This window comes from Peromyscus eremicus, chromosome 14 (assembly GCF_949786415.1).
Source record: "Peromyscus eremicus chromosome 14, PerEre_H2_v1, whole genome shotgun sequence".
Taxonomy (NCBI): Eukaryota; Metazoa; Chordata; class Mammalia; order Rodentia; family Cricetidae; genus Peromyscus; species Peromyscus eremicus.
Window position 1 is genome coordinate 76,652,616 of NC_081430.1, and position 24,375 is coordinate 76,676,990.

Sequence of the window (24,375 nt, forward strand, 5' to 3'; positions counted from 1 at the left end):
GTTTGTGAACCACCAGTGAGCTCCAGTGGACAGAACAGAGACCCTGGGCGAGGTGCTTAGGACATCCACCGTTGGAATTGAGACCCAATTAAGTTTTCTCCTTGTGTGCCCTTCTCTCTCCTACTTCCCTCCAATGATATCTCTTCCACTCTCTCCCACTCTGGCTCCTCGTCCCTCCTGGCTCTCTCTCCTCCTGTCAAACCCTCTTCTAATCTCCTCGACCTGGTACCTCATCTGTCTCCCCCTTTCTCAGGGGGAGTGTACAGAAGACAGGTAAAACAGAAAAAGTCACAGTCGCTGGAGAAGCCTGTCGGATGACCTAAAGGTGAGTTTGCAATCTGCTAAGGCTGTAGCTTTAAACCGTAGACATGGCACCTTCAGAAAGTTTTAACACCTTACTCTTAACACGAGTCTCCTTATTTCTACTGTGGTAACAGAAGAGGTGAAGTTGCCCATAAAGAGGGGAATGGAAGTGGGGGGAGGGGTTGCTTGTGGCTTCTTCTCTTGACTCTTCTCATAGGCCAGAGGGCAACAGCAGCAGGAGGCAGAACAGAGGGGGCTTTGGTGAGGAGGCACTGGAAGAGAACTGCCCTCTGCTGCCGCTACATGGGGTTATTCTCTCTGTATACTGTGCAGGTCCCGGGGACTGGACTCAGGTTGTCAGGCTTACCGGCAGGCACCTGTACCTAAGACAGCTTGTCTGTGCATAGATCTTTACTGTTTTTTATGTTATGAAGAAAAGCATCATTATAGATAGTTTTATTATTTTTACTTTTAGTACCATTTTTATTTTTAGTGGCACTTGGAGATGAACCCAGGGCCTTACTCATAAGTCCTCTACTGCTGATCTACATCCCAAGCCCTTAGTTTCACTTCATCTTAATATTATTTTTTAGACCTATTTATTTTATGTGTATGCGTGTTTTGCCTGCATGGGTGTGCACTATGGCCATACCTTTGGAAGTTGGATGAAGGCGTCAGACTCCCTGGAACTGGAGTATGGTATAGTAGATCGTACTATCTAACGTATAATACAATTATAAGCCACCATGTGGGTGCCGGGAACTGAACCCAGGTCCTATGCAAGAGCAGCAAGTGCTCTTAACAACTAAGTTATCATTCCAGTTCTAATTTTATCTTTTATTCGCTTCTTTGTATTAATTTTTAGCCTTTCACTTAGGAGTAAAACCTCTTAGGACATTTTGTATGTAAGTATACATTTTGCATTTCTGACCTTTGAAATAAACTGACTTTTGTGTTTTTTGTCAGATCAGTACAAACTACTAAACTAAAAACAAAGCCCAACTCAGAAAAAAGGCGATCTCTTCAAGAGGAAAACAGCAGTATCTTTTATGTGGCAGAAATAAAGGCTACTACTAACCACTCAGAATGCAAATCTATGCCACCTAATTTCTAAAATCCTATTTTAGGTGTGGATTTTTTTCCTGTTTGTGGATATGTATTTTAAAAGAAGCTAAGGAGCTATGAAAATTACAAGGATTTTAATTTATAAACTCAGCTTCTAAGACGTCTTTGGTTTGGGCTTCTTAGGAAAAGTTGCTCTTCTCTGTGTCTTTACTTCCATCCCTGTTACACTAGCCCCTCCCCTCTGTTTCCTGCCTTGGATGTTGTGGGGTCACTGAGGGTGAAGACTGTGTTCTTTGCATATCTGTGTTCTAGTGAATACTTGGTGCTAAGTAGGATTCATTGAATTCATAATTTGGCAATACATGATACTAAGTGACAATTTACTGAGTGTCATTTTCAACCAGTTTTTTTGTTTGTTTGTTTTTGTTTTTTTGTGTTTTTTTTTTTTTTTGGTTTTTTTTTTTTTGGTTTTTCGAGACAGGGTTTCTCCGTGTAGCTTTGCGCCTTTCCTGGAACTCACTTGGTAGCCCAGGCCGGCCTCGAACTCACAGAGATCCGCCTGGCTCTGCCTCCCGAGTGCTGGGATTAAAGGCGTGCACCACCACCGCCCGGCTGTTTTTGTTTTTCGAGACAAGGTTTCTCTCTGTAGCTTTGGTGCCTGTCCTGGAGCTCGATCTGTAGACCAGGCTGGCCTCAAACTCACAGAGACCCGCCTGGCTCTGCCTCCTGAGTGCTGGGATTAAAGGTGTGCGCCACCGCCACCCAGCCTTCAACCAGATTTTTAAGAAACTCCATTTAAAGGAAACCACAGGCTGGGCATGGAGGTCAGTGGTAGAGTACTTGCCTATCCTGGCATGCACAAGACCCTGACTGTAATGCCCACAACCCCAAAGCCAAAGAGGAAAAGTAGGAAACTATAGACAATCCCTGTCTGAAGAATGATTTGTATTTTTTTAAAGTTTCCATCTAGGGGCTGAACAGATTGCTTCGCAGATCAGAGCACTTGCTGTGCTTGCAGAGAACCTGAGTTCAGTTCCCTGCACCTACACAGCAACTCACAACCATCTATAACTTCAGTTCTGGGGGACCTGACACCATTCTGACCTCCATGGGCACCAGGCATGCATGCAGTACACATACATATACATGCATGCAGGCAAAACACTCATACACATTAAAATACAGTTACCACTTCATTATGTTATGAAACCTGCTGATCATTCTACAGTTAATCTGCATAGAAATCCATAGAGTACTGTTGTCTCCCCTGGTTACAGATGGCAAAATGAAGCTTGGAGGGTATTTGCTGAAGGTACACACAGAAAATGGTAGAAATAGCATTTGAACATGAGGAGCTCTATAGCCAAGCTAAAAGAAAATTGTAATTCACGCTCGTGTATATTTCCATAGTACCCCTTAAGAGAAAAATCCTTTACCCATTTTTGGCTCACCAACCAGGGCATTTGTCTCCCTTTACCTGCTGCTCCAAAGAGGAAAAGAATTTCTTTCCCACCTCCACATGAGGAAAAAGATTTCCACAGAATCAAAAAGAGACTGTCACTGGGGATGTGCTACCATCTGAAGTACACATAAACACTTTGCAAGTGGGAAATGACTTCTCCTTTATAAACTATTTCTTTGATATAGCTTGTCTGTGACAAATCAGGGAAGACAGTCTTAACTATGATTGGCTATTACTAACTAATAAGAGTCCTTCAAAAGACCGGTGTACAGGCACCTTAGAAAATAGTTCAGAAGATTCTTACAAAGCTAAGACGTTCTTATCAGATAACCGAAGAAAAATGAAAAGCTTTTTCATAACAAGACATAAGTTCAAAACAAGGCTTATACATGAATGATCATAGTGGTTTATTCATAACAGAAAAAACTTGGAAACAACCCAATTACCCATCAACAGATGAGTAGTTAAACAAATTGTGGTATGTCCATACAGCAATACCACTTGGCAAGCAAAAGAAACAAACCAGTAATAAATGCTTCAACACAGCAGTCGTAGAAACATGTTCAATGAAAGAAGTCAGATAGTAAAAGAATACACAATGTGATTTAAAAGACAATTTGGAAAACAACTCACTTATGAGCTAGGTCAGTGGTTATCTGGGGCACAGTTGGCTAGGAGGGCAATGACTGGAAAGATATACAGGGAACTTTTGGAAGACATGGAAATAGCCTGTCTTTTGACTGAAGTGGCTGTTATTTCCATGTATATATTTTTCAATAAAAATATTTTAAAATGTTTTTAAAATCATTTAAGTTATACCTTGACAAGTTGGTTTTTAAAGTCAAAATATAATTATACACTAAAATAATGAAGCTCTATAATTTGGATCTTGAATGGCCCCCAAATGCCCATGTATTGAAGACTTGGCCCCAAGTTTTGACATGACTAGAAGGTACCTAGCTTTCAGATAGTGGGGCTTAGTGGAAGGAAATTAATTAGATCATTGTGGGTTGTGGTGGTTTGAATGAGAATGGGCCCCACGGGCTCATATATTTGAATGTTTGGTCCCCAGTTGGTAGAACTGTTTGGGAAGGATTGGGTGTGGCCTGTTGGAGGAGGTGTGTCACTAGAGGCAGACTTGGGGGTTTCAAAAGACCAAGTCATTCCCAGTTAGCTCTTTGTCTCTGCCTCCCACCTGTTGCATGTGGATCAAAAATAAGCTCTCAGCTACTGCTCCAGCATCAGGCCTGCCTTCCTGCTGCCATGCTCCCCGCCATGATGATCATGGACTCTAACCCCCTGGAACCATACGCCCAATTAAATATGTTCTTTGCTAAGTATCACGGTATTTGTCACAGCAATAGAAAAGTAACTGAGATAGGATGTGCCCTTCAAGAGGATACTGTGACTCTATTCCCCTCCTCCTTTTCTCTTTGCTTCCTGGCCACCAGGACGTGTTTTCTCATCACAACGTGTTGTCCTGCCACAGGCCTCAAGCAACCACAGACTGAAACTGTGAGCTAAAGTTTATGTTTTCATTTATTTTGTTACAGTGACTGAAAGCACACACACACACACACACACACACACACACACACAAATATAATCAGTGGTAGAGCCTAGCATGCCTGAGGCCCTAAGTCCAATCCTCCGCACATAGTTTTATTAGGCTTAAAGAACAAAGTACACATACACCTAAACCTGCTTGCTCTTAATAATGTTATCTCACGGTGCTATCTCACAGGGGTTTGTGACACAGAAAGAGTGCTTGTGTACCTGCTCCACTCCGGGAATGCTCGCACGATGGCAGGGAGGGGTTGATTCCCAGTCTGAGGCTTCAGCTTGGAACACATTCCCCAATAGCCTGCGAGTGAAGAGCTGCCGACGCTATGTACTATATAATCAAAGGAGTTTTTGCTGCTTTTCCTTTTATGTGTGAATTAGATAAGAATTATCAGAGGGGATAGGGAGATGGCTCAACACATAAGAACACTTGCTGCCCTTCAGAAAACGCTCGTTCAGTTCTCAGCATCCACATGGTGGTTCAAAACTATCCATAATCCAGTCTCAGGGGGATCCAATACCCTTTTACGACCTCTGCGGGTACCAGGTACACATGTGGTGCACAGACATACATATAGGCAAAACCCTCACATGCATGTTATCAAAATATTTTTTAAACCTCATCATGGGTGTGCGTAGTGGTGAAGTCCTAGCTTTGGATCACGTGAGTCTAGGGATGTATTGTATAGTATAAAGAGTCTGTCTCAAAAAAGAGATTTATTTGGGGGACCCTTATTCCTTTAAACATATCATCAGAAATGTAGAGCTTAGGAAACAGTCTCTACAGCTAAGAAACAAATCAACAGAAAATTCCTGAAAGGAAACTGGGGCCAAAGGAACCTACTGAAGCTTATCTAGAGACTAAATCTAAGACACAGGCAACTAAGATTTTCAATTTTTTTTTTGTTTTGTTTTTCAAGACAGGGTTTCCCTATGTAGTTTTGGGGCCTGTCCTGGAACTCACTCTGTAGACCAGGCTGGCCTCGAACTCACAGAGATCCACCTGGCTCTGCCTCCCGAGTGCTCCACAGCCGCCTGGCATGAGTTTTGAATTTTGAGGTTTAAATGTTTATTTGGACTTAGGATACCTTTTAAGAGAGTGCCATATCAAAAATGCTTAGCAGTGGGTGTAAGGTAATCTTGTCATGGGAGTGTGCCATTTCCTGTACTACTCATGAGAAAGGAATGGTAAGGATTTTCTTGGAGACTCGTAGTCAACAGTTGGGTGGAGCTTGGGATGGAAGCAGATGATATGTTATTTACATAAATATGGACAAAATCGTAGACTGTGGTAATGGTCTGCTGGTATTTGATTTTATCTATATAATCCCAGTGGTTGTCCTCTGGGCAATAAAATGTTTCAAGGTCACAGATAAAATAATATTCCTCAGGACTGGGTGTTTAGTGGTAAATCATGTCTAACAAGTACAAAAATACAAAAACAAATCAAGCCAGATGACCAACCAACTACAACCCCCAAATATGGTCACAAATACTTGATGTTTCCTCAAGGGCAGAGTCTACCCCTTTCTCTTGAGTATGGGTGAGATTTAGTGCCTGGCTTTGGAGATTAAATCATAAAAAGGTCCATGGTTTCTGTTCTGGTCACTCCCCTGGATCCTTTGTTCTGGGGTGAGACAGCTGTCACCACCCAAAGAGAGAGCCAAATGACCAGGAAATGATGCCTATAGTAAATGGCCATGAGAGTGAGCCATCTTGAAAGACACCCTGAAGTCTCAGTATACCTCCAGATGACTACTGTCTTAGCTGCCACCCTGATTTATAACCTCAGGAGAAGCCATAAACCAGAGCCGCCCAGTAAACTCGCTTCTGGTTTCTGACACACACAAATGGAGAGATTACATTTGTGTACAATAGTGAATCACAAAATTGATCCCTAATTTTACTGCCAGAACTTGTCTATATTTTATATGGACACTTCAGATGCTTTATGAAATAATGCTATCTGTCCATGTCTTCAGTAAAGCAAATCCATGCATTTTATCAAGATTTGTGTGTATTCATACATACATACACACATATATAGTCTAGAAGGAGTGGGGAGTTAATGCATTTTCACTGCTGGTGTCAAGTTGTGCTCCACTCTCGATGCCCTGACCTGAGATGAAAGGGCTGAGAGACTGTCTGCTTTCCTGTGTTTGCTTAAAATGTTACCCAGGGGCCAGGAGGCCTAAAAGCTTTCTCCAAGTACTTGTTTAGTTAAGCCCCTGCAGGAGCTACACACTGTTTACATCTACTTGATTTAAGGAGTTTAAAGTCCCGAGTATGCTTTGAAACATTCCTCTAAAGATTACTCTGGAAAGAGGAAAGGGTGTCCTTTTCCCTGGGTGGCTCTGGGAATAGCTCTCCAGGGAACGACTTGGATGTTTCTGGTCTCCCATTCCACCGACACACTTAAAAAACCCAGCGAGGGCCAATACCTACTGCAGTTCTTCTGGAGTCCCTCACCCGGGAAGTTAGGACTTCCTGTGAGAAGTTTGTAAAGTCTACTATCAGCGTCCGTCCCCTGGCAGATTTGAACAAGGTCTGGGTACATTTGCTTCTTGTACCTGGTGTGGAATTCCCATCAGAAGTTCACAGCTGGCCTGACTTCCCCCGTCCGTTTCATGACAGCAGAACTAGCACAGCTACTGAAACTCCACACTGTAAGCCTTTACAGCCGCTGTGTACTAGAAACAAGACAGCGTAGCTTGGCAGAAACTTGCAGAAGCTCTGGAGCTCAAGCTAAGTGCAAGTAGTTCATCATCTGTTCTGTCTTGGGAAGCAACTTTTTGGTTTCTAGTTCTTGGCTATACCAATTAAATAAGGAATTATAGCAGCTAGAGTAACTACAGTATAGTAACCCATGGAGCACAGCAACGAGGTAGGAAAGTACAAACAGTTTTCTTTAGTTACCACTGTCTACCCTTATCTACCTCCCGCCACTTGGATGGAAGAAGCAGGAAACAGAAGCACTCACCCTCATGTAGAATTTTTTTATGAAATGAGATAATCACAGGCTAAACACATGACAAAGCTGGTTTGTCTCTGACTCATCATCTCTGTTCTACCTACTCATGTCTACATCATTCATTCACATCTATCCAGTAAATATTTGTTAAGTGCTAGCTATGTATCAGGAACTATAATAGACATATAGAAATCTAAAAATAGATAATCATGAATAAAATAAAGTCTTTGTCTTTATAGAGCTTACTAGTCGAGTTTGAGGAGACAAGATAATATACAGTACATCAGGTGGTGAATAAGTATAACGAAAAACAGAGTATCGGGGATACTAAAAAGGGAGTACTAGGAGATAGAGTGCGGAAGACGTTGCTGTTTATCCAGTGTGTAACAGACCTCACTGAGAACATCTGAAACGAGACCTAAATGAAGTGAAGCAGTCTTGGGGAGACGACTTCAAGCACAGCAAACATCAAATGCAAAGGCTTTGAAACAGAAGCTGTTGGAACAGGAGGAGCAGCAGGAGCAGAGCTGTGTTTGATGTGAAATGAGAAAGGGGAACGGTAGTTAAGAGCTGGAGTCAGAGAAAGAAAGATGATATTGACCCAGAGGGAACTGAGCAGCACAGTGGCTTGACTTCATCATTATTTAGTTTTCTGGCAGCTATACCAAGAAGAGAAAATAGTGATGGGAAGGAGGCTACTTGTAGTAATCCAAGCGGAGGATGGTGGTTTGAAGTACACTGGAAACACCAGGATTGGAACCTAGATAGCTTTTTCAAATAAATGTATTTACTTATTATTTATTGTGCATGTGCTTGCTGCCCTTGCATATGTGCGGCAGTGAACATGTGGCGGTCAGGGGACTACTCTGTGGTAGCTGGTTCTCTCCCTCTCCCAGAAGTATCCCAGAGATCAAACTCAGGGTGCCAAGCTTGGTGGTAAACACCTTTACCCCTGAGCCGTCTTCCTAGCTTGGGCTGAGTATCTTCTGAAGGTAGATAAAACAGAATCTCATGATGGATTTTACGTACATGTGAAAGAATGCCTGGACAAATAGAAACTAGACAAAAATGATTTTCACATTAAATTTTCAATGCTTGTTAGAATTTCAACTAAAGATGCTGAACTGCCAATTGAATAAATGATCTGCAGCTTTAGGGTAGTATTGTAGACTACACATATTTGAAGTTTACAAGTTTAGTGTGTTTAGATAGCATCTGAAGCCATGAGATCAGATAAAATCATCAAGACTAAATAACAACATGATGATAGGGCCAGGGATGTAGTTCAATGGTAGAGCAATTTCCTACGCACATAGCCTTGTCTTTTGATCCCCAGTAACACAGAAACAGGAAGCCAACTACCAAAAAATAATGCACAGTATCTGGGCACTGCTCTAAGCATTTTACATATATAAATTTGTTGTGGAATATTCCTTTACACTGTGTGAAGATGTGTTGCTGTGATGGGTTTAATAAAGAGCTGAGTGGACAACAGTGAGGCAGGAAGAAGTTAGATGGGACTTCTGGGGACAGAGATGTCTCGGGGAAGGAGAAAGGCAGAGTTGCCAGTCAGATGCAGAGGAAACAGGATGAGCAGTACCGAGTAAAGGTAACTGCCATATAAAAGAACGTAGAGTAAAAGACATGTTCATTTAAGTTATAAGAACTAGTTAGAAACAAGCCTAAGCTAAGGCCAAGCTTTCATAAAAAGAAGTCTCCAGCGGTTATTTGGGAGCTGGCAGGTGGGACAGAGAAAGACTAGTCACATAAATTCATTTAATCTTCATAACCAGTGTAGAAGAGATCTATTCTTTTCACTTTCATTTTATATCAGAGAAATTAAATGACTTTCTTCTGCTTGGATGGTGAGTTGTGTAACTGGGATTCAAACTCAGAGAAAGTGAACTGCTCTATGTCAGAACTCTAGGACACCCCAGAACTTACCATTGGAGGAGACAAAACAGATAACAAAGGACGTGCCAACGAGACAGGAAGAGAAGAACCGTGTTTAAAGAGTGCAGAGAATCCTTGGTCTTGGCAGCAGCAGCAGGAAGAGGAAGGGCGATGTCATCGTTTGGAAAGCATGGCAATCAGACGCAATACATGCTGCCACTGTGGCTTTAAGGCCTACCGCCTTCAGAAGTCAACATGCAGAGGTGGCTACCCAGCCACGTTCAAGAGAAAGTATTACTGGAATGCCAAGGCTAAGACAAAATACTACCTGGCTGGGCAAACCAGACACCTAAAAATCGTCTGTTACAGATTTAGGCATGAGGTCTGTGAGGGAACAAGGCATTCAGCTAATGTGGCATCCAGTTCCTCTTGAAGATCTTAATGATCAGTCACAAAATAAGTCACAAAATAATTAAAACCAAACAAACACAAAAATGGAGGAGAAAACATCAACCCGAGATGAAGATCCAAACGCACCAGTGCCTAACCTTAACAAAGTAGCTAAGACTGGAGACAATGACACAGCATGGACAAATACTGGGCTTTGTTTTGGTTATTACCAGGGAAACTGGGCTTCCCTTTTGGGATTCTTAGTCTCATTAACAAAAGAATTTAGAAATTGACTCAAAGGGAGCTCCAGGAGAAATTTCTTGGCCTTTAAGGGAAAAGCATAGCACTGTCAGGTGGAATCTTTGTAGCCACCAGGAGCAGAAGGAGAAAAGGCCCTGCCTTTTAGTTAGGTGTGGAACAGAAACGGGTTTACTAAGAAAGCAAAAGGCATCCCCAAGCAACAAGTAGACTAGGGAGCAGAGGAAAGAGCTCAAGAAGCATCTGGCCAGCTGTCTTTTGTTGCCCTGCTCCCTCCTGCTTGTATTTTGGGGCTTTGTTTCACACAAACTTTATTCATAGATGATGTCAGGCTAAGGAAGGGGTTTCAGTCCTTCCCAGAAAACTGCCTTCTTTCACATGTTAATCTCCATGTTGCTTTTGTTCCAACTCTGTTATCACATTCCTGCTGCGGGGAGATGGGACCAAGAGTCTCACACCAACTAAGAATGCTCTTACACCAACTAAGAATGCTCTTACCCCAACTAGCTGGGCATTGTTTGGAGTTTTGCTTGTCTCTCTGCCTTTCCCAGGTGTTAACTTGTGGGTTCAAGTGATCTCCTTTACTTTGGCTTCCCAAACAGCTGTGACGTGTAGACCACACCACCACACCAGACACAAACACTGTTTGAAACAGTTATGGGATTAAATTTTAATCAAACATGAGTTCCGAATAGAAGACTCGGGTCATGTATTACTCAGACCTATTCATAGACATTCACATATTAGCATGAGCTAAAGTAGTAGCTGATATTTTTCATGCAAATGAAACAAATTTGATTGGGAAATTGATGAGGAAAAAAATGTAATTTTGCAAATCTCTTTTAAGAACAGACTTGACTTGCTTTTTTGAAACTCAGTCTTGACCATAGATAGCTTCATCAGAAAAATTTCAAAGTTCCAAATTTACCTACTTCCTCTCTCCGGAATAAAATTTCTCATGGAGCATGCTTTATTTAGCTAAATGTCCTCAGCTTGCCAGAGGGCCACTAAGAAAGTGTGACGGATGACTTATATCCTAAATATTGAACATCTTATTTCTCATTTTTGTTCTTATAATAAACCCAGACTTCTATTCTCTGTATACTTGTCATTCAAATTTAGACAAACGGCTTATGTCTGTTGTGTTTTAAATATGATGTGTCCCCCCCAATGGGTCATATGGTAAAGTCTTGGTCCCTAGCTGCTTGGGCACAATTAAGGGATGATTGGATCGAGCAGGTATTGGGTTTAGAGCTAAGAGCTAATCAAGCCACACCTACCTGCAGTAGCCTCTTTTCTTACCCCCCTTGTAAAGGAAATGGCAAGCTCCCTACCTAGAGCCTGTCTGTGAATCCTCAACTCCCTAACAGACTCCCCGGGTGCCCTGATAACAGGAGAAAAGCAGATGTCCTAATTCAATTCCCACTTCCTCAAGAAAGTTTAAATGCTCAGGCTGCCAGACATCAGAAGGCTACTGACAAGCGGGTATACCTTAACTAAATGTGCCCTCCCCCACTTCCCCTATCTCTTCACCATCACTAATTCCCTCCCTGGAATGCACGATCCCTCCCCTCCCAGCCCCCAGAGAATCAAAAAAACAGTCTAACTGCAAGTAGTACTATGACCTCCCTCTTCCTCTGAGACCTCTAAGAAAGGACCCCCACTGTGCCTTGTGGGGTGGGGGGGGCGGACTCTCCTCAGAGCTCCGGTTATGCTGTCTGCCCGACTTCTCAGAGACCCTGCCATGGCATTGTCTGTCTGTCCATAGAGTTAATAGCTCTTCTAATAAATCTCTTACCCCAAAAGAACAATCTGCCTCAGTGTCCCTCTCACATCCCAACCCTGAAAAGAGGTGGACTTCATCAATGGCTTAATGCATCAAACAGACAGCACAGTTGAACACATTAGGCTAGCAGGCTAAATAGGAGGTAGGGCCTGGAAGAAGTCCGGCCCTGGGCATGCGCCTTTGAAGGGCATCCCTTGTTTCCAGAGCCCTCGTCCTCTCTTTCTCTCGCTCTGCCTCCTGTCCTACATGATGTGGGCTGCTTTGTTCCACTGCATGTTCCCGCATCCATGAGTACGGACCCACAAGCCAGGGCAATAGTCAGCCATGGCCTGAAACTGGGAGCCCCAACAAGCCGTTTCCTCCTCAGGTACTGTAAGACATGGTGGAAAGTGACTCGTGCGTTGTCTGTTTTTAATCTTAAATTTAATTGAGGAAACGGCATATATTTGTGATGGATAGAGTGTTTTCAAATACATACACATTCATAGAATGGGTAAACTGATCTAATTAACATTTCCTCACATGGCATATTTTTTTGTGGTGAGAACCTTGAAATTTACTGTTCCGGTATACCATAGATGATTGTAGTCACTCTTTTGTACAGTAGATCTCTTGAGCGTATTCCTCCAACCTAACAAACTCTGCAGCCCTTGATCATGATCTCGATTCCCTACCTACTTTCCCATTATTGTAGGTATTCAGACTGCAGTTTACTCTGTCCCCAATATACCCCCAGTTAGTTAGCGAAGAAAGCTCCTCTAGACACAAACCTTCTCTCTCTTTGGTCCCTTAATTTCACTTGACACGCTTTCTTACTGTATTGCGTGTAACTTGTCAGTCTTCCCACTTACTGTGAACTCTCTAGAACAGAGACCAGCAGCTGCTGCAGTTCCTAAAGCACAATGCTTATTACATGGGAGTGTTCAACAGACTTTTAACTAAAGAGGAAATACTTAAGGACAATTCACTGAATGATACTGACCTAAACTGAGTGAACTGATTGATGCTAACTACAGACAGTGGAACTTTCCTTCTACATGAGAGCAACTGTTTCATATTCTAAGCTTAGAAACGAATTTGTTGTTTTACAACTTCCATCTTACTTAGCATTCTGCTTTTAAATTACATTATATATAGTTCATACAATTAAAAATGAGTAAGCAAAAGCAGTTATGGTGGCACATGCTTTTTTTTTTTTCTTCCTAATACTAGGGAAGCTGAGGATTGCAGGTTCAAGGCTAGACTTGGCTATATATTGAGAGCCTGTTTTAGGAAAAAAAAAGTGGGGTGGGGGGGCCTTAGGCAACTAATTCAGTTATGAAACCTCTTTCCTCTTTTACTAGCACAAAAATAAGAGATAATGTTCATGGTTCAGGGTTTCAAAGATAATGATAAATTGTAGAATCTTGAAATCTGAGGTTTTAGATTTTAGACTTTTTACAAGAGGCTAAAATACGATGTTAATATGTTCCCCAAAATTTAAAATAGCATGGCGGTTTACTAATCTAACATAGGCAGATAACATAAGCATACATCAAGTTGAAGAAGGAGGAAGGATATTTACTATGGTTGTTCTCTGTCTTACACTAGATTTTAGTTTGGCTTTCACTATTCGTCCATAATGTCTAGTTACAGATTTGCCAGGGCGACTCAGCAGCTGCACTGCATTCTGACAAGGATGGACAATTCTTCAAACAGGAGTTTAAATAAATGACTGATGACCTAGTTTATCCCATTTGGGGATGAATGTTACATTGTCTTAACTCCCACACTATCCATTAGACTCCACTTGCAGAAGCTGTCATAAAATCGGAAACAAAATTATCATATTACACATGAGAGAATTTAAGCCCAGCAAGGTTTGTCCCCACATCACATCATAGAACTCCAATCACTTTGCCTGCGATTTTTATACTTCCCACTCTTCCAGCTACCCCTCCCTTTTTTTTTTTTTCACACAAGGTCAGTTATTAGTGTGATGTGGGGGCTCTGAAAAAGGTTTTATTCATCAGAGAATAGATTTCATAGTTTCCATAGTCCTCTCTTTTTAAAAATGAACATCCTTTACGAGGTAAAATAATACAATTTTCTTGTACTTTATAAAGCAATCTCCCATATTTTGAGAGGAGCAGCTGTTCTACTATTTCACACTAATAGTGACCACCATTTTATCAGAGTGGGGCCTACACCAGGGGAAACTGAGCAGCTAGGGAAGCAAGACAAGGTACCTAGCAGGGGGGTTCATGTGGGAGGAGATGTTTTGGAAAACTGCCTGGACCAGGCTATTGGAAGGCATGAAAAAGGATACTATCTAGGGGGCTGGAAAGGTAAGTGGTAACCTGAATGTCAGGGAATCCAAAGATCTCTTCTGGCCTTACCAAGCACCAGGCAAGCAGGTGGTGCATACACATAAATGCAGGTAAACACTCATATACACAAAATAAAAATAAATCCATCTTTGTTAAAAAACAAAACAAAACAAAACAAAACACTGTAGAGACCTTTTGTATGAAAAGCTAGATCAGTGGTCCATAACAGGAAGTTCGCCTCCTACCTTTGGTAATGTCTGTAAATGTCTTTATCACAGTTGGAAAGGGGGATGTGCCTGGACATCTCTAATGGACAGAAACTATTTTATCGAACACGTTACAATGCACAGAGTGGCCTTCACAAGAGTAAGCTAGCCAAATTGTCAATATTTCCAAGAGGGAAAAAAAAAAGCTTTTTAGGAACTAGAAGCTTGTTACTTTGTGTTTTATGCACTTAAAAATGTAGAAAGAATGTCAGCACACACTAACCTTTCATGCATGGCCAACAGTTTCTAGGAATTCTGGAGACAGTTTACTTGTAGTCTACAAATTCTCACTTTTTTTTTTTTGAAGAATATGAATTAAGAAGACGGTTCAGTTACATAAATGTGGAAGTTGTCAGTACTGTACTCAAAGTCCACCGAGGAATGTTTGATAGAAAGAACGAGGTCTTTAATGGTAACAGCATTCTGTCCTTGGCTCTGTCTTACAAAACACTAATAAGCAACTTTAAATACTTAAACAGAATGCAAATAAGATTTGAGGTTGATGATCCAGGAAGGGCTCCAAAAAGATGTTGAGCACTTGGACTGATGGTGTGCTTAATTCAGAGGACTTCGTGTTCCCTGAGGACACTCACAGCCTACAAGGTGAAAAGGGTAAGAATGTGAAAAGATGGGAGGGTATTGGGAGGCCTGAGGAGATTAGGAACGATGCTTAAAAACCACGGTGGGAGGAAATAAACTCGCATATAAGAAGGCATTGAGGGAGAGCTGTCTACACCTTATGCCTCTGAAGAAAACTCAAGAGGCTGAAGCAATGGATTTTGGTCCAACAGAAGAGGTTTCTGCATAGAACCTGTCTGCTCCAAAGCCAGTTCCTCAGGGCCTCGCTATCCTAGCACTTTCCAGATAGTGGCATGGGCACGTCCTGACAGCATAGTCTCGCGCTGGGTACAGACTAACCTATGTAACTCGCAATCCTCTCCCGGAGAATTCTGTGACATGACCCTGGGCATCCTCCTTCCTGGTTTTCAGAAACAAGTCGTCTACAGAAATCAGGCAGTTCTGTGGGACTCACACAACAACCAGGTGCTGGCGTCACGGGTTGTTTCTGAAGTGAGTGTGAGCATTTTTGACGTGCCTGACAGGACAAGAGGAATCTCTTCAGAGGGAATCTGGTTTTCCTCAGGAGACGTCTGCTCCCCGGGCGCAGAAGGGCGGGTGGGGTTGGGGAGGAGCGGGGGTGGGGGGGTGGGCGTCGAGCCTTAGCCGCTCCGGAGTCTGTCTCGGGGAAGCAGGGCGCCCGCACACCGGCGAGGAGGAGGTGGGCTGAGGCGGCCGGCCGGCCGCGGAGGAAACTCCGCCGTTAGTGCGAGCGCTCCGCAGTTCGAGGCGCGCGAGCGAGCGGGCGCGCGCGGCCGGGCGCCCGAGTACGGCGGGGGGGGAGCGGGGGGGGGGGGGCGGGGGGCGGGGCGGAAACCGGAGCGGACCAATGAGCAGGCTCTGTCTCCGCGCGGGCTCAGGATTGGGCGATCCGTCTCCAGCCTCTCTCCGGGCCGTGGGCGGGGCTGCGCCGGGAACGGCCTGGGATAGGCGCGCGGGGCTGCGCCGAGGGTTCCCCGGGGGTGGGGTGTGTGTGTGTGGGGGGGGGGGGCGCGTGCGCGGTCTCGCGCGGTCTCGCGGAGGAGCTGGCTGGCGACGGCGGCGACGGAGGAGGCTGGCGGTGGGGAGGGGGCGGGGACTGAGGGCTCCGAGGTTGGCGGGGGGGGTGCGCGGGTGGGTGGGATCGGGAGTTTCTGGAGTCTTTCTCCGGCGTTTGGAGGAGGGCGGCCCGCCGGACGGGTTGTCGCCGGGGCCGCGTGGAGGAGCGACGAGGGTGAGCGGATCGGCGGCCGCCGCCGCCGCCGCTGCTGCTGCCCGGGCGCGGAGGTAAGGGGCGGACCCGCGGCGGCGGGGCTGTGGGCGATCTTAATCAACAGGTCCCCGGGAGCGCGGCGGGGGAGGGGCGGCGGGGATCGTCACCACCACCCCCCTCCCTCCCCGACCCGCCGCACGGCGAGCGGGCTGAGCCCCCGGCTCGGTGGTGCCAGCCCCAACCTTTTGTGTCCCCCCGGGAGGAACGCTGCCTGCGCGGGGTCGGTCGTCGCTTCCCTCCCTGGGCCGGGGACGCAGCTCGGCGCGGTCGCGGGCCGGCCACCCCGGCGGGAGTTGCGGGGGGCGCGGCAGGGAGTCGCTTCGCTGCGGCCAGGCCCGGGGTTGGCGTGTCCCCCGGGGGCGGAGGGGGGGACGGGACTCCCCCCCCTCCACCCCCGGACCGGGTCGGGGAACCAGCCGGGGAAACACTTTCCCAGGGAAGACGGAATGCAGCCAGCGTCCCTGTGCCTGAGTCAGCTCCTGGTGTTGGGCTGCTCGTCGCGTTCTTGAGATAAACAGTTCCTGCTTCCTTGTGACCGCTGCTGGAGAAAACCCGGTGTCCGCCGCGCTGCCTTAGAACTTGGCAGGGAGGGCGCGAGTTGAACTTTGAAGCCTGTAACGTGGTTGTCAGTCACTTTTCAAGGAAAGCCGCTTAGAACGATCTTTATGGCAAAATTATGTAACTTCCTAAGGGTAGCTCTCACCTTCTGTCCAGCTGACTGACACACAGTAATGTGTGTGGAATTTAGGTTTCGGTCGAAAAGTTTTCCAAGACACTTTAAAAGTGGATGCAGTAGCTAGGAGTTTTTTGTTTTGTTTTGTTTTTTACAAGTAGTGAGTTGTGTCGTTAGAGTTTTAAGAATTTAGATTTGGAAAGCCAGTTGTACCAAGAATCCTAAAGTTTTGATTTAGCGGACAAGGTGAAAGATATTTCTAGTTTTATTAGGGCACTATCATGCTTTAATGATAGTATTCTAATTATCCTTTTAAATTATGCCAGAAATTAATAACCTGTTAAATTTTGCAACATGGACAAATTATGTGATGTGTTAGTGTCTTTGAAGTATAAGTATTGGTGGTAATGAAAATTACTAAATACTCTTTTCTTGAATATGAACTGTTTATTTATGGGATTCCTTTGGACACGATTTCTTGTTTTAAAAGTCATTCTAAACTGTTATAACAGGCTACCATTAAAATTTAAAGAGCTTTGTAGGTAAAACAGACAAAAATATGAGGAGATGCATAATCTTTAAAATTGATTTTGCCACGAATGACTAAAAGTCATCACCTTGAATTTGGCAAGGTAGACTCATAGTGCTAAATTTGTTTCAGAATTTTAAAATAGATGAAGGCTTAATATAATTCCACCCGAGGGCTATCCAAAGTATAACAGTGGTTTATCTGTCCATATCTTCTTCTGAATTGTGATTTTTTTAAAAAAATTTTTTATTTCAAATTATATATGTGTTGGGGAGTAGTGTTTACATGTGAGCGCATGTGTCAGTGGACACCAGAGGCATTGGCTCCTCCTAGATCTGGAGTTACAGGCTCTTGGGAACCTCCCATTGCTGGTGCTGGAAACATAACTTGGGTCCTCTGCAGAGCAGAATGGACTCTTAGCTGCTGAGCCCTCCCTCTAACCCCCTGTATTGTGGTCTGATTAAAAATCTCAGACTTATGGTTGAAGAGATGGCTCAGCAGTTAAGAGCACTGGCTGCTCTTCCAGAGGACATGGGTTCCATTCCCGGCACCCACAGGACAGCTCACAACTCTCTATAACTCCAGTTCCAGAGGCCCCAAAACCAATGGCAAAACACTAATGCACACAGAGTAAAAAACATATAAATTACAAAAAAAAATACATAATGGAGAATAATCTCCTTAAAGTCAGTTGATCATATATGTTAATCACAACTACAGAATACCTTCACATGAACATCTACATTCAGATTTGACCCAAGTTAACACATACTTAACTGTCACAACAATCAGACTTATAAAAAAAATTCAAGATGATAGTATTTAGCCTATTCTTTTATGTTGAATTTGTGAGATTATCATCTGTAATTTTTCCACAGGTAAAATTCATGTGTTATTTTCATGTATGCTACAATCAACAATATGTTGGAAATGTTTTGGAAAAAAAAATCTCATCACAGAGATACCAAAAAATTTGGTCTGACATATGTATCAGTACATTAATGTGTCTTGTTTCTGTGTTGTTTTCCTAATTTCAGAGTGTTTAGAAAAAGTAGTACCTTGATATACATGTTTTAGAATGTAACTTTTTTATTATACACTTACTAAATTACGGGATCATTAGGTTGGAAGTAATCCTGTTGTGTGTATAGTCCAAACTTTTCTTTTTCCAGGGATGGGAAAATGAAGTTTGTAGAAATGTGCTAAGGAGTGGCAATGAGTTTGAACTAAATGCTACACTCTCACTTGGTATCAATCTTTTAGGCTGTCCTTACTGTACATTCCTTCTCCTTTCCCTCCCCAGGATCTTGCTTTGTATGTAGCCCAAGCTGCCCTACTGGTATAATGCAGACTGGCCCCAAGCTGATTCTCTTCTTGCCTTGACTCCCAAGTGCTGGCATTACAGGCATGTGCCACCACACCCAGCTCCTCACCTATCTAATTGTTAAATAAATTAGTGAGTTACTTTCTCCACATCATAGAAATAGCTAGCAGGGCTATTGTGTCCCCCCCGCCCCCACTTCTGCCTGTTTTTTTTTTTTCCTCTTTTAAAACACATCCTAATCTAAAGGTTTTTTTCAATATTTCAGACAATGCTTAATGAATATTCTGTGTCTCTGAAAAAAATGTGTGGTTACCCAAAATGTATACCACCTGTAAAGGGAACTGTTGATAATGGGTTGATGTGCATTTTTAACTTTGACTGGTTGCAGCCAGATTATACTTTAAGGGCAAATGATTTTTATTCCTGCAATTTAGTCTCTGAGTGGAAGTGATTTCTCATCTTTACCCACCATTAGCATTGTCAGATTTTAAATTTTCTGTCCATTTAGATGAGAAATTATGTATTAGTTTCCTTTCTTTAAAAAAAAAAGATTAAAATTTTATATGTTGGCATAGTCAAGAGTCAGAACAGTTTCATGTGCTGTCCTTTTTACAAATCAGCCTTCTCCCAAACTTACCCGTGGCAACTAATGATTTCCCCACCTATAATTTCTCTTTTTTTTTTTTTTAAAGATTTATTTATTATGTATACAGAAGAGGGCGCTAGATCTCATTACAGATAGTGTGAGCCATCATGTGGTTGCTGGGAATTGAACTCAGGACCTCTGGAAGAGCAGTCAGTGCTCTTAACCTCTGAGCCATCTCTCCAGCCCCCTAATTTCTCTTTTTAAGATATCATTTCATTTTAATCATAACAGTCTCTAGCTTTTTTTTTTTTTTTTTGCAATTCATTTGAAGTTTTTACAGTTTATTAAATCCTCTTGTGAAAGATCCATGTAGCCACTCTACCCATGGTGTAGCATAAAGCCATGAGGCGTCTTCGGTCTTTGGGAGGGGTACTTTAAGATGTTGAGTGTTGTTAGAAAGCCTAGCTAAGTCTGAACTGGAGATCCCCCTCAGACCTTTTGTCAGCGCCAGCCTTGGTTTTCAGTTCACCAACTACCTCCATTCTGTTCTTGCATCCTTTAACTGTTTTATTGGGGTGGTGGTCAGTGTCTTCCTCCTCCTCATCCTCCTCCTCCTCCTCCTCCTCCTCCTCCTCCTCCTCCTCCTCCTCCTCCTCCTCCTCCTTTCGTTTTCTTATTTTGTTTTTTGAGACAGGGTTTCTCTGTGTAACAGCTCTGGCTGTCCTGGTACTCTCTTTGAGGAGCAGGCTGGCCTCTGCCTCTGGAGTGCTGGGATCAGAGGTGTGCTCCACCACTGCCCAGGGATCTTTTTCTTCTTATGCAGGCCATGTCTTGAAGTCTGTGTAAAGGTGTGGACTACTCCATGCATTTGCACACCATCTTTGTGTAAGTGCCAGGCCAGTCTTTATCTTGCCGGTATTAGTGTCTGTGTGCTCTAGCAAGCATCGCCTCTGCTTTTCTTTCATTTAGCCTGATAGATCTGAGATCCATCCATGCTGAGCATGTCCAGTTCCTTCCAGTTTATTGCTGAACATGGTATTCTCTTGTAGGAATGTACCACCATTTGTTCAGCCATTCACCAGCTGAAGGGCATTTTTTTTTTTCAGACTTCTTGTGATTATAACGTTGTCATAATGGGCTAGAGAGATGGTTCAGTGGTTAAGAGCACTGGTTGTTCTTCCAGAGGACCCAGGTTCAATTTCCAACACCCACGTGGCAGCTCACAACTGTTTATGACTCTTAGTTTCGGAGGATCTGATGCCTTCTTCTGGATTCTGCAGGCACTGTATGCACATGTTGCACAGATATACATACAGGCAAAACACCCAGACACATAAATTATTTTTTTTTAAAGTTGGCATAAATCTGTGTGGATAGGTTTTTTTTGTTTTCCTTTCTCTGGGGTGAGTACTTACAAGTGGGAATCCTGGTCACATGAGCAAACGTGAGCATTAAAATGAAACAAAACAACAGCAAAATCAGAACAGCTTTCAGTAGGCAGAATAATGGCCCTTGAAGATATTCTAATGGTTAGAGCCTCTGAATATATTTGGTTACATGTCAGTTTAATTTGTTAATCAGCTGTCATTAGCATATGGAGGTTATTCAGGTGGGTCTAATTATCATGAGTCTTTAAAAGGAGAAAGGAAGGATGGAGTCAGAAAAAAAGATGAAACAGTAGAGACAGCTTCTAGATGAAAAAACTGGTGTGTTTGAAGATGGAAGAAAGGAAACCCTGAGCAGAGGAATGTGCTTGGTTTCCAGAAGGTAGAAAGTGGATTAGCCTTTGGCACCTGCAGAAAAAAAGCAGCTCTAATAACACCTTAATTTTAGCCCAGGAGACCTGTGTCAGGCTTCTAACTTAGAGAATTAAAAATTCGTAAGGATGTGTTGCTTTAAAGGCCTTTGTGTTTGTGGTACTTTGTTGCAGCAGCCTGGGAACCTTTTGTACTTGTGAAAGTCTCTTCAGAGTAGCTGGACCACTTTGCTTTCCTGCCAGCCATGTGTGAGAGTTCCTGCAGTTTTATATCCTTACCAGCACTTGGTATAATCAGTCTTTTCCATTCTAGCCATTCCAATAGGCATATAATAGTATGTCATTGTATTTTTAAAATTGCAGTTCCCTTCTAACTAATGGTTATAACTAATTATTTCATGTGCTTATTTTGTATTCTTTGTGAAGTAACTAAATTCTTTGCCCATTTTTAATATACTTATTTATTTTTAAATTTATGTATTTTTAGACATTGTCTTACTCTGTTGTCCAGATTGTTCCTGAAGTTGTGATCTTCCTGTCTTAGCCTCTCCAGTAGCTGGGACCATTGCATGCACCAGCTTGCCAGACTTAGATTTTCTCATTGTTGAGTCTTGAGAGAATCAGACAGAAGGCCTCGCCTGTGCTGGGCATGTGCCTTACTGCCGAGCCACACCCCCAGTCCGAGTTATAGTTCTTTATAGTCACATAAGTAATTTGCGAAGGTTTTCTCCTGACCTGTTAACCTTTTCGTCTTAATAACTGTCTTTTGAAGTGTTGACATTGTAGCTTTGATGAAGCCCAAATGAGCAGTTGTTTATTTTGTGGAGCTGAGCTGTGCTGTTGGTATAGCTGAGGAAGTCCGCCTTACCCAGACTCACTGAGATTCTTCTTTACTTTTCCCACAAGTTACATATTTTTATATTTCACACTTAGATTTGTGTTCCAGGGCATTAATTTTTAATATGAAGTGAAAGATACAAGTCATCCCATTTCTTTGTCTTGTTACAAGTTCATGACATTTGAAAGACTTCTTATTGAAATGCTCCATGTTTTTGTCAAAAACAATACGACACTGATACGTTCTATTGATCTATTTGTCTGTCTTTTTACTAATAATACCTTGTCTTGATTATTTAATAAACACATCTTAGCAAAGGTAATGTGGATACTCCAAGTATCCTTTTTCAAATTCGCTGTGATTATTTTACTTCCATTTCTTTCCCATGTAACGCCTAGGACCAGGTTATTGATAGCCACAAAAACATCATGTTGATATTTTGATAGGGATTGGTTTACCTGTGTTAATGATACTGTCTTGTTATTTTTTAACTTACATTTAATTTTGTGATGCTACCGATTGAAACTGGGGTCTTGAGCATCTGGGCAAGTGCTCTACCACTAAACTGTATCCCTATGTCTAGTAATTTATGAACTTGTGTCTAGTATTTATAATAGAGCGTCTAAACTGTATCCCGAGTCTCTGTCTAGTATTTATAATACAGCATTTCTCCTCATTTACTTTGGTATTTGATTTTGTTCATGAGAGTTCTATGGTTTTCAACATATAGATCCTGCAGATTATTAGGTCTGTACCTAAGTAGTTCAGTCTTTTTGTTCTATTGTAGATGGCAAGTTGGGAATTAAAACTAGTTTCTAATTTATGATTAATATATGGAAATCCAACTAATTTGTAGAGGTTGACTTTATATTTTGTTTTGTGCATGTTTTGATACACAGTCTCATTATGTAGTCCAGGGTGGTTTTGAACTCAAAAACCCTGCCTCAGCTTCTTAAATGCTGGGGATTATAGGCATGCATCATTGTACCACCACCTGACCTTGAAATGCTGAGCTCAAATGATCCTCCTGCCTCAGTCTCCCAGGTAGCTGGGACTATAAGTATTTGGTGCCATGCTCTGCATTCCAACTTAATAAAGTTTTTTTTTTTAAAGATTTATTTATTTTATTTTATATGTATGAGTGTTTGGCTTGAATGTATGTCTGCGTACCAAGTGCATGCCTGGTAAGGTCAGAAAGAACAGCAGATCCCCTGTAACTGGAGATATGGACAGTGAGTCACACATGTAGGTGCTGGTAATTGGACCTGCTTCCTCTGCAAAAGCAGCAAATGCTGTTAACTGCTGAGCCATCTCTAGCCCCTGAATTTTTTTTTCCTAGACTCACTATTCTTCTAGGGTAGGGGTTGATATATTGGGATTTTCTTATTAGACAATTGTAGCATAAAGAATTTTTTTTCATTTTAGTCTGAATGCTTCTTATTTTCTTTACATTTTGTTTTTCTTTTTGTTTCTTTCTACTTTTTTAAGCCTTCACTGGCTAGGATTCCCAGTGGTTTGGGATAGGATAGATAAAAGAGGATATCCTTGTCTTGTTTATTGTTTATTCACCTTTAAAATATAGGCCATTTTATGGATTCTTTGAACTAAGTGAAAAACGTTTTCTTGTGGTCCCAGGTTATTGAAGTTACTTGTTTTTGTCATGAATGGATGTTGAATTTTGTCATAACTTTTTTGCACCTATTGAAATGATCATGATTTTTTTCCCCTCTTAGTCTGTTAGCATGATTCATACTAGTTTTTCAGTGTTGAATTAGACTTGTATGCTTCTAGGATTATTTTAAACAAAAATCATTCTGGGTTTCTTTTTTAAACTAAAGCATATTAACAATCTTAAATTGAGGGAGGGCGGGGTGGGGGTAGAGGGGGAGCTGGTATAACTTAGTTTTTGTGCTGCCAAGAAAGAAAGGGAAAGAAAATTAAAGGTTTGGTAAATTAGGGTACTGTATAAAATTAGGAGGATTAAGATTCTTTTAGCAACTGTGTGTGTTTTGCATGTTAAAATTTCTTTGTGTATACATGTGTTGTTGCTAATTAGTCAATAAATAAAACACTGATTGGCCATTGGCTAGGCAGGAAGTGTAGGCGGGACAAGGAGGAGAATAAAGCTGGGAAGTGGAAGGCTGAGTCAGAGAGACACTGCCAGCCGCCACGATGACAAACAGCATGTGAAGATACCGGTAAGCCACGAGCCACGTGGCAAGGTATAGACTTATAGAAATGGATTAATTTAAGCTGTAAGAACAGTTAGCAAGAAGCCTGCCATGGCCATACAGTTTGTACCCAATATAAGTCTCTGTGTTTACTTGGTTGGGTCTGAGCGGCTGTGGGACTGGCAGGTGAGAGAGATTTGTCCTGACTGTGGGCCAGGCAGGAAAACTTTAGCTACAATGTGTGCTTATGCTTGTATGTGTATATGTTAGAGATCAACCTTTGGTGTTGTGCAGTACCTGTCCACCTTGTTTGTTGAGACTGCATCTCTCAGTGGCCTGGGGCACAGTGATTAGCTAGGCTG

At 42.6% G+C, this 24,375-nt stretch overlaps 2 protein-coding genes and 1 long non-coding RNA gene across 13 annotated transcripts in view; 2 read left to right on the top strand and 1 right to left on the bottom strand.

Moving 5' to 3' along the window:
• Positions 1–1,390, top strand: part of Garin2 (golgi associated RAB2 interactor family member 2) — a 32,686-nt gene extending 31,296 nt beyond the window's left edge. For 3 of the 7 annotated variants that reach the window (XR_009382717.1, XM_059278959.1, XM_059278961.1), the window contains 2 exons: positions 254–325; positions 1,270–1,390. Coding sequence is in view for 4 of the 7 variants with exons in the window: in XM_059278961.1 (XP_059134944.1) it covers positions 254–323 (70 nt within the window). In the remaining 3 variants the exon portion in view is untranslated. Of the gene's footprint in view, positions 1–253; positions 326–1,269 lie in introns of those variants that run through there. The other 4 variants (XR_009382718.1, XM_059278960.1, XM_059278962.1 and 1 more) reach the window with 2 other exon arrangements.
• Positions 1–15,463, bottom strand: part of LOC131923799 (uncharacterized) — a 46,965-nt gene extending 31,502 nt beyond the window's left edge. The window contains exons 1-2 of one of the 2 annotated variants that reach the window (XR_009382721.1): positions 15,185–15,463; positions 14,490–14,862 (exon numbers count right to left, since the gene is read on the bottom strand). This is a non-coding gene — a long non-coding RNA (uncharacterized LOC131923799). The remainder of the gene's footprint in view (positions 1–14,489; positions 14,863–15,184) is intronic. The other variant, XR_009382720.1, reaches the window with a different exon arrangement.
• Positions 15,464–16,017: 554 nt separating this feature from the next.
• Pals1 (protein associated with LIN7 1, MAGUK p55 family member) overlaps positions 16,018–24,375 on the top strand; it is an 84,176-nt gene continuing 75,818 nt past the window's right edge. For all 4 annotated transcript variants that reach the window (XM_059279036.1, XM_059279035.1, XM_059279034.1 and 1 more), the window contains exon 1: positions 16,018–16,150. The gene's annotated coding sequence lies outside the window, so the exon portion shown is untranslated. The remainder of the gene's footprint in view (positions 16,151–24,375) is intronic.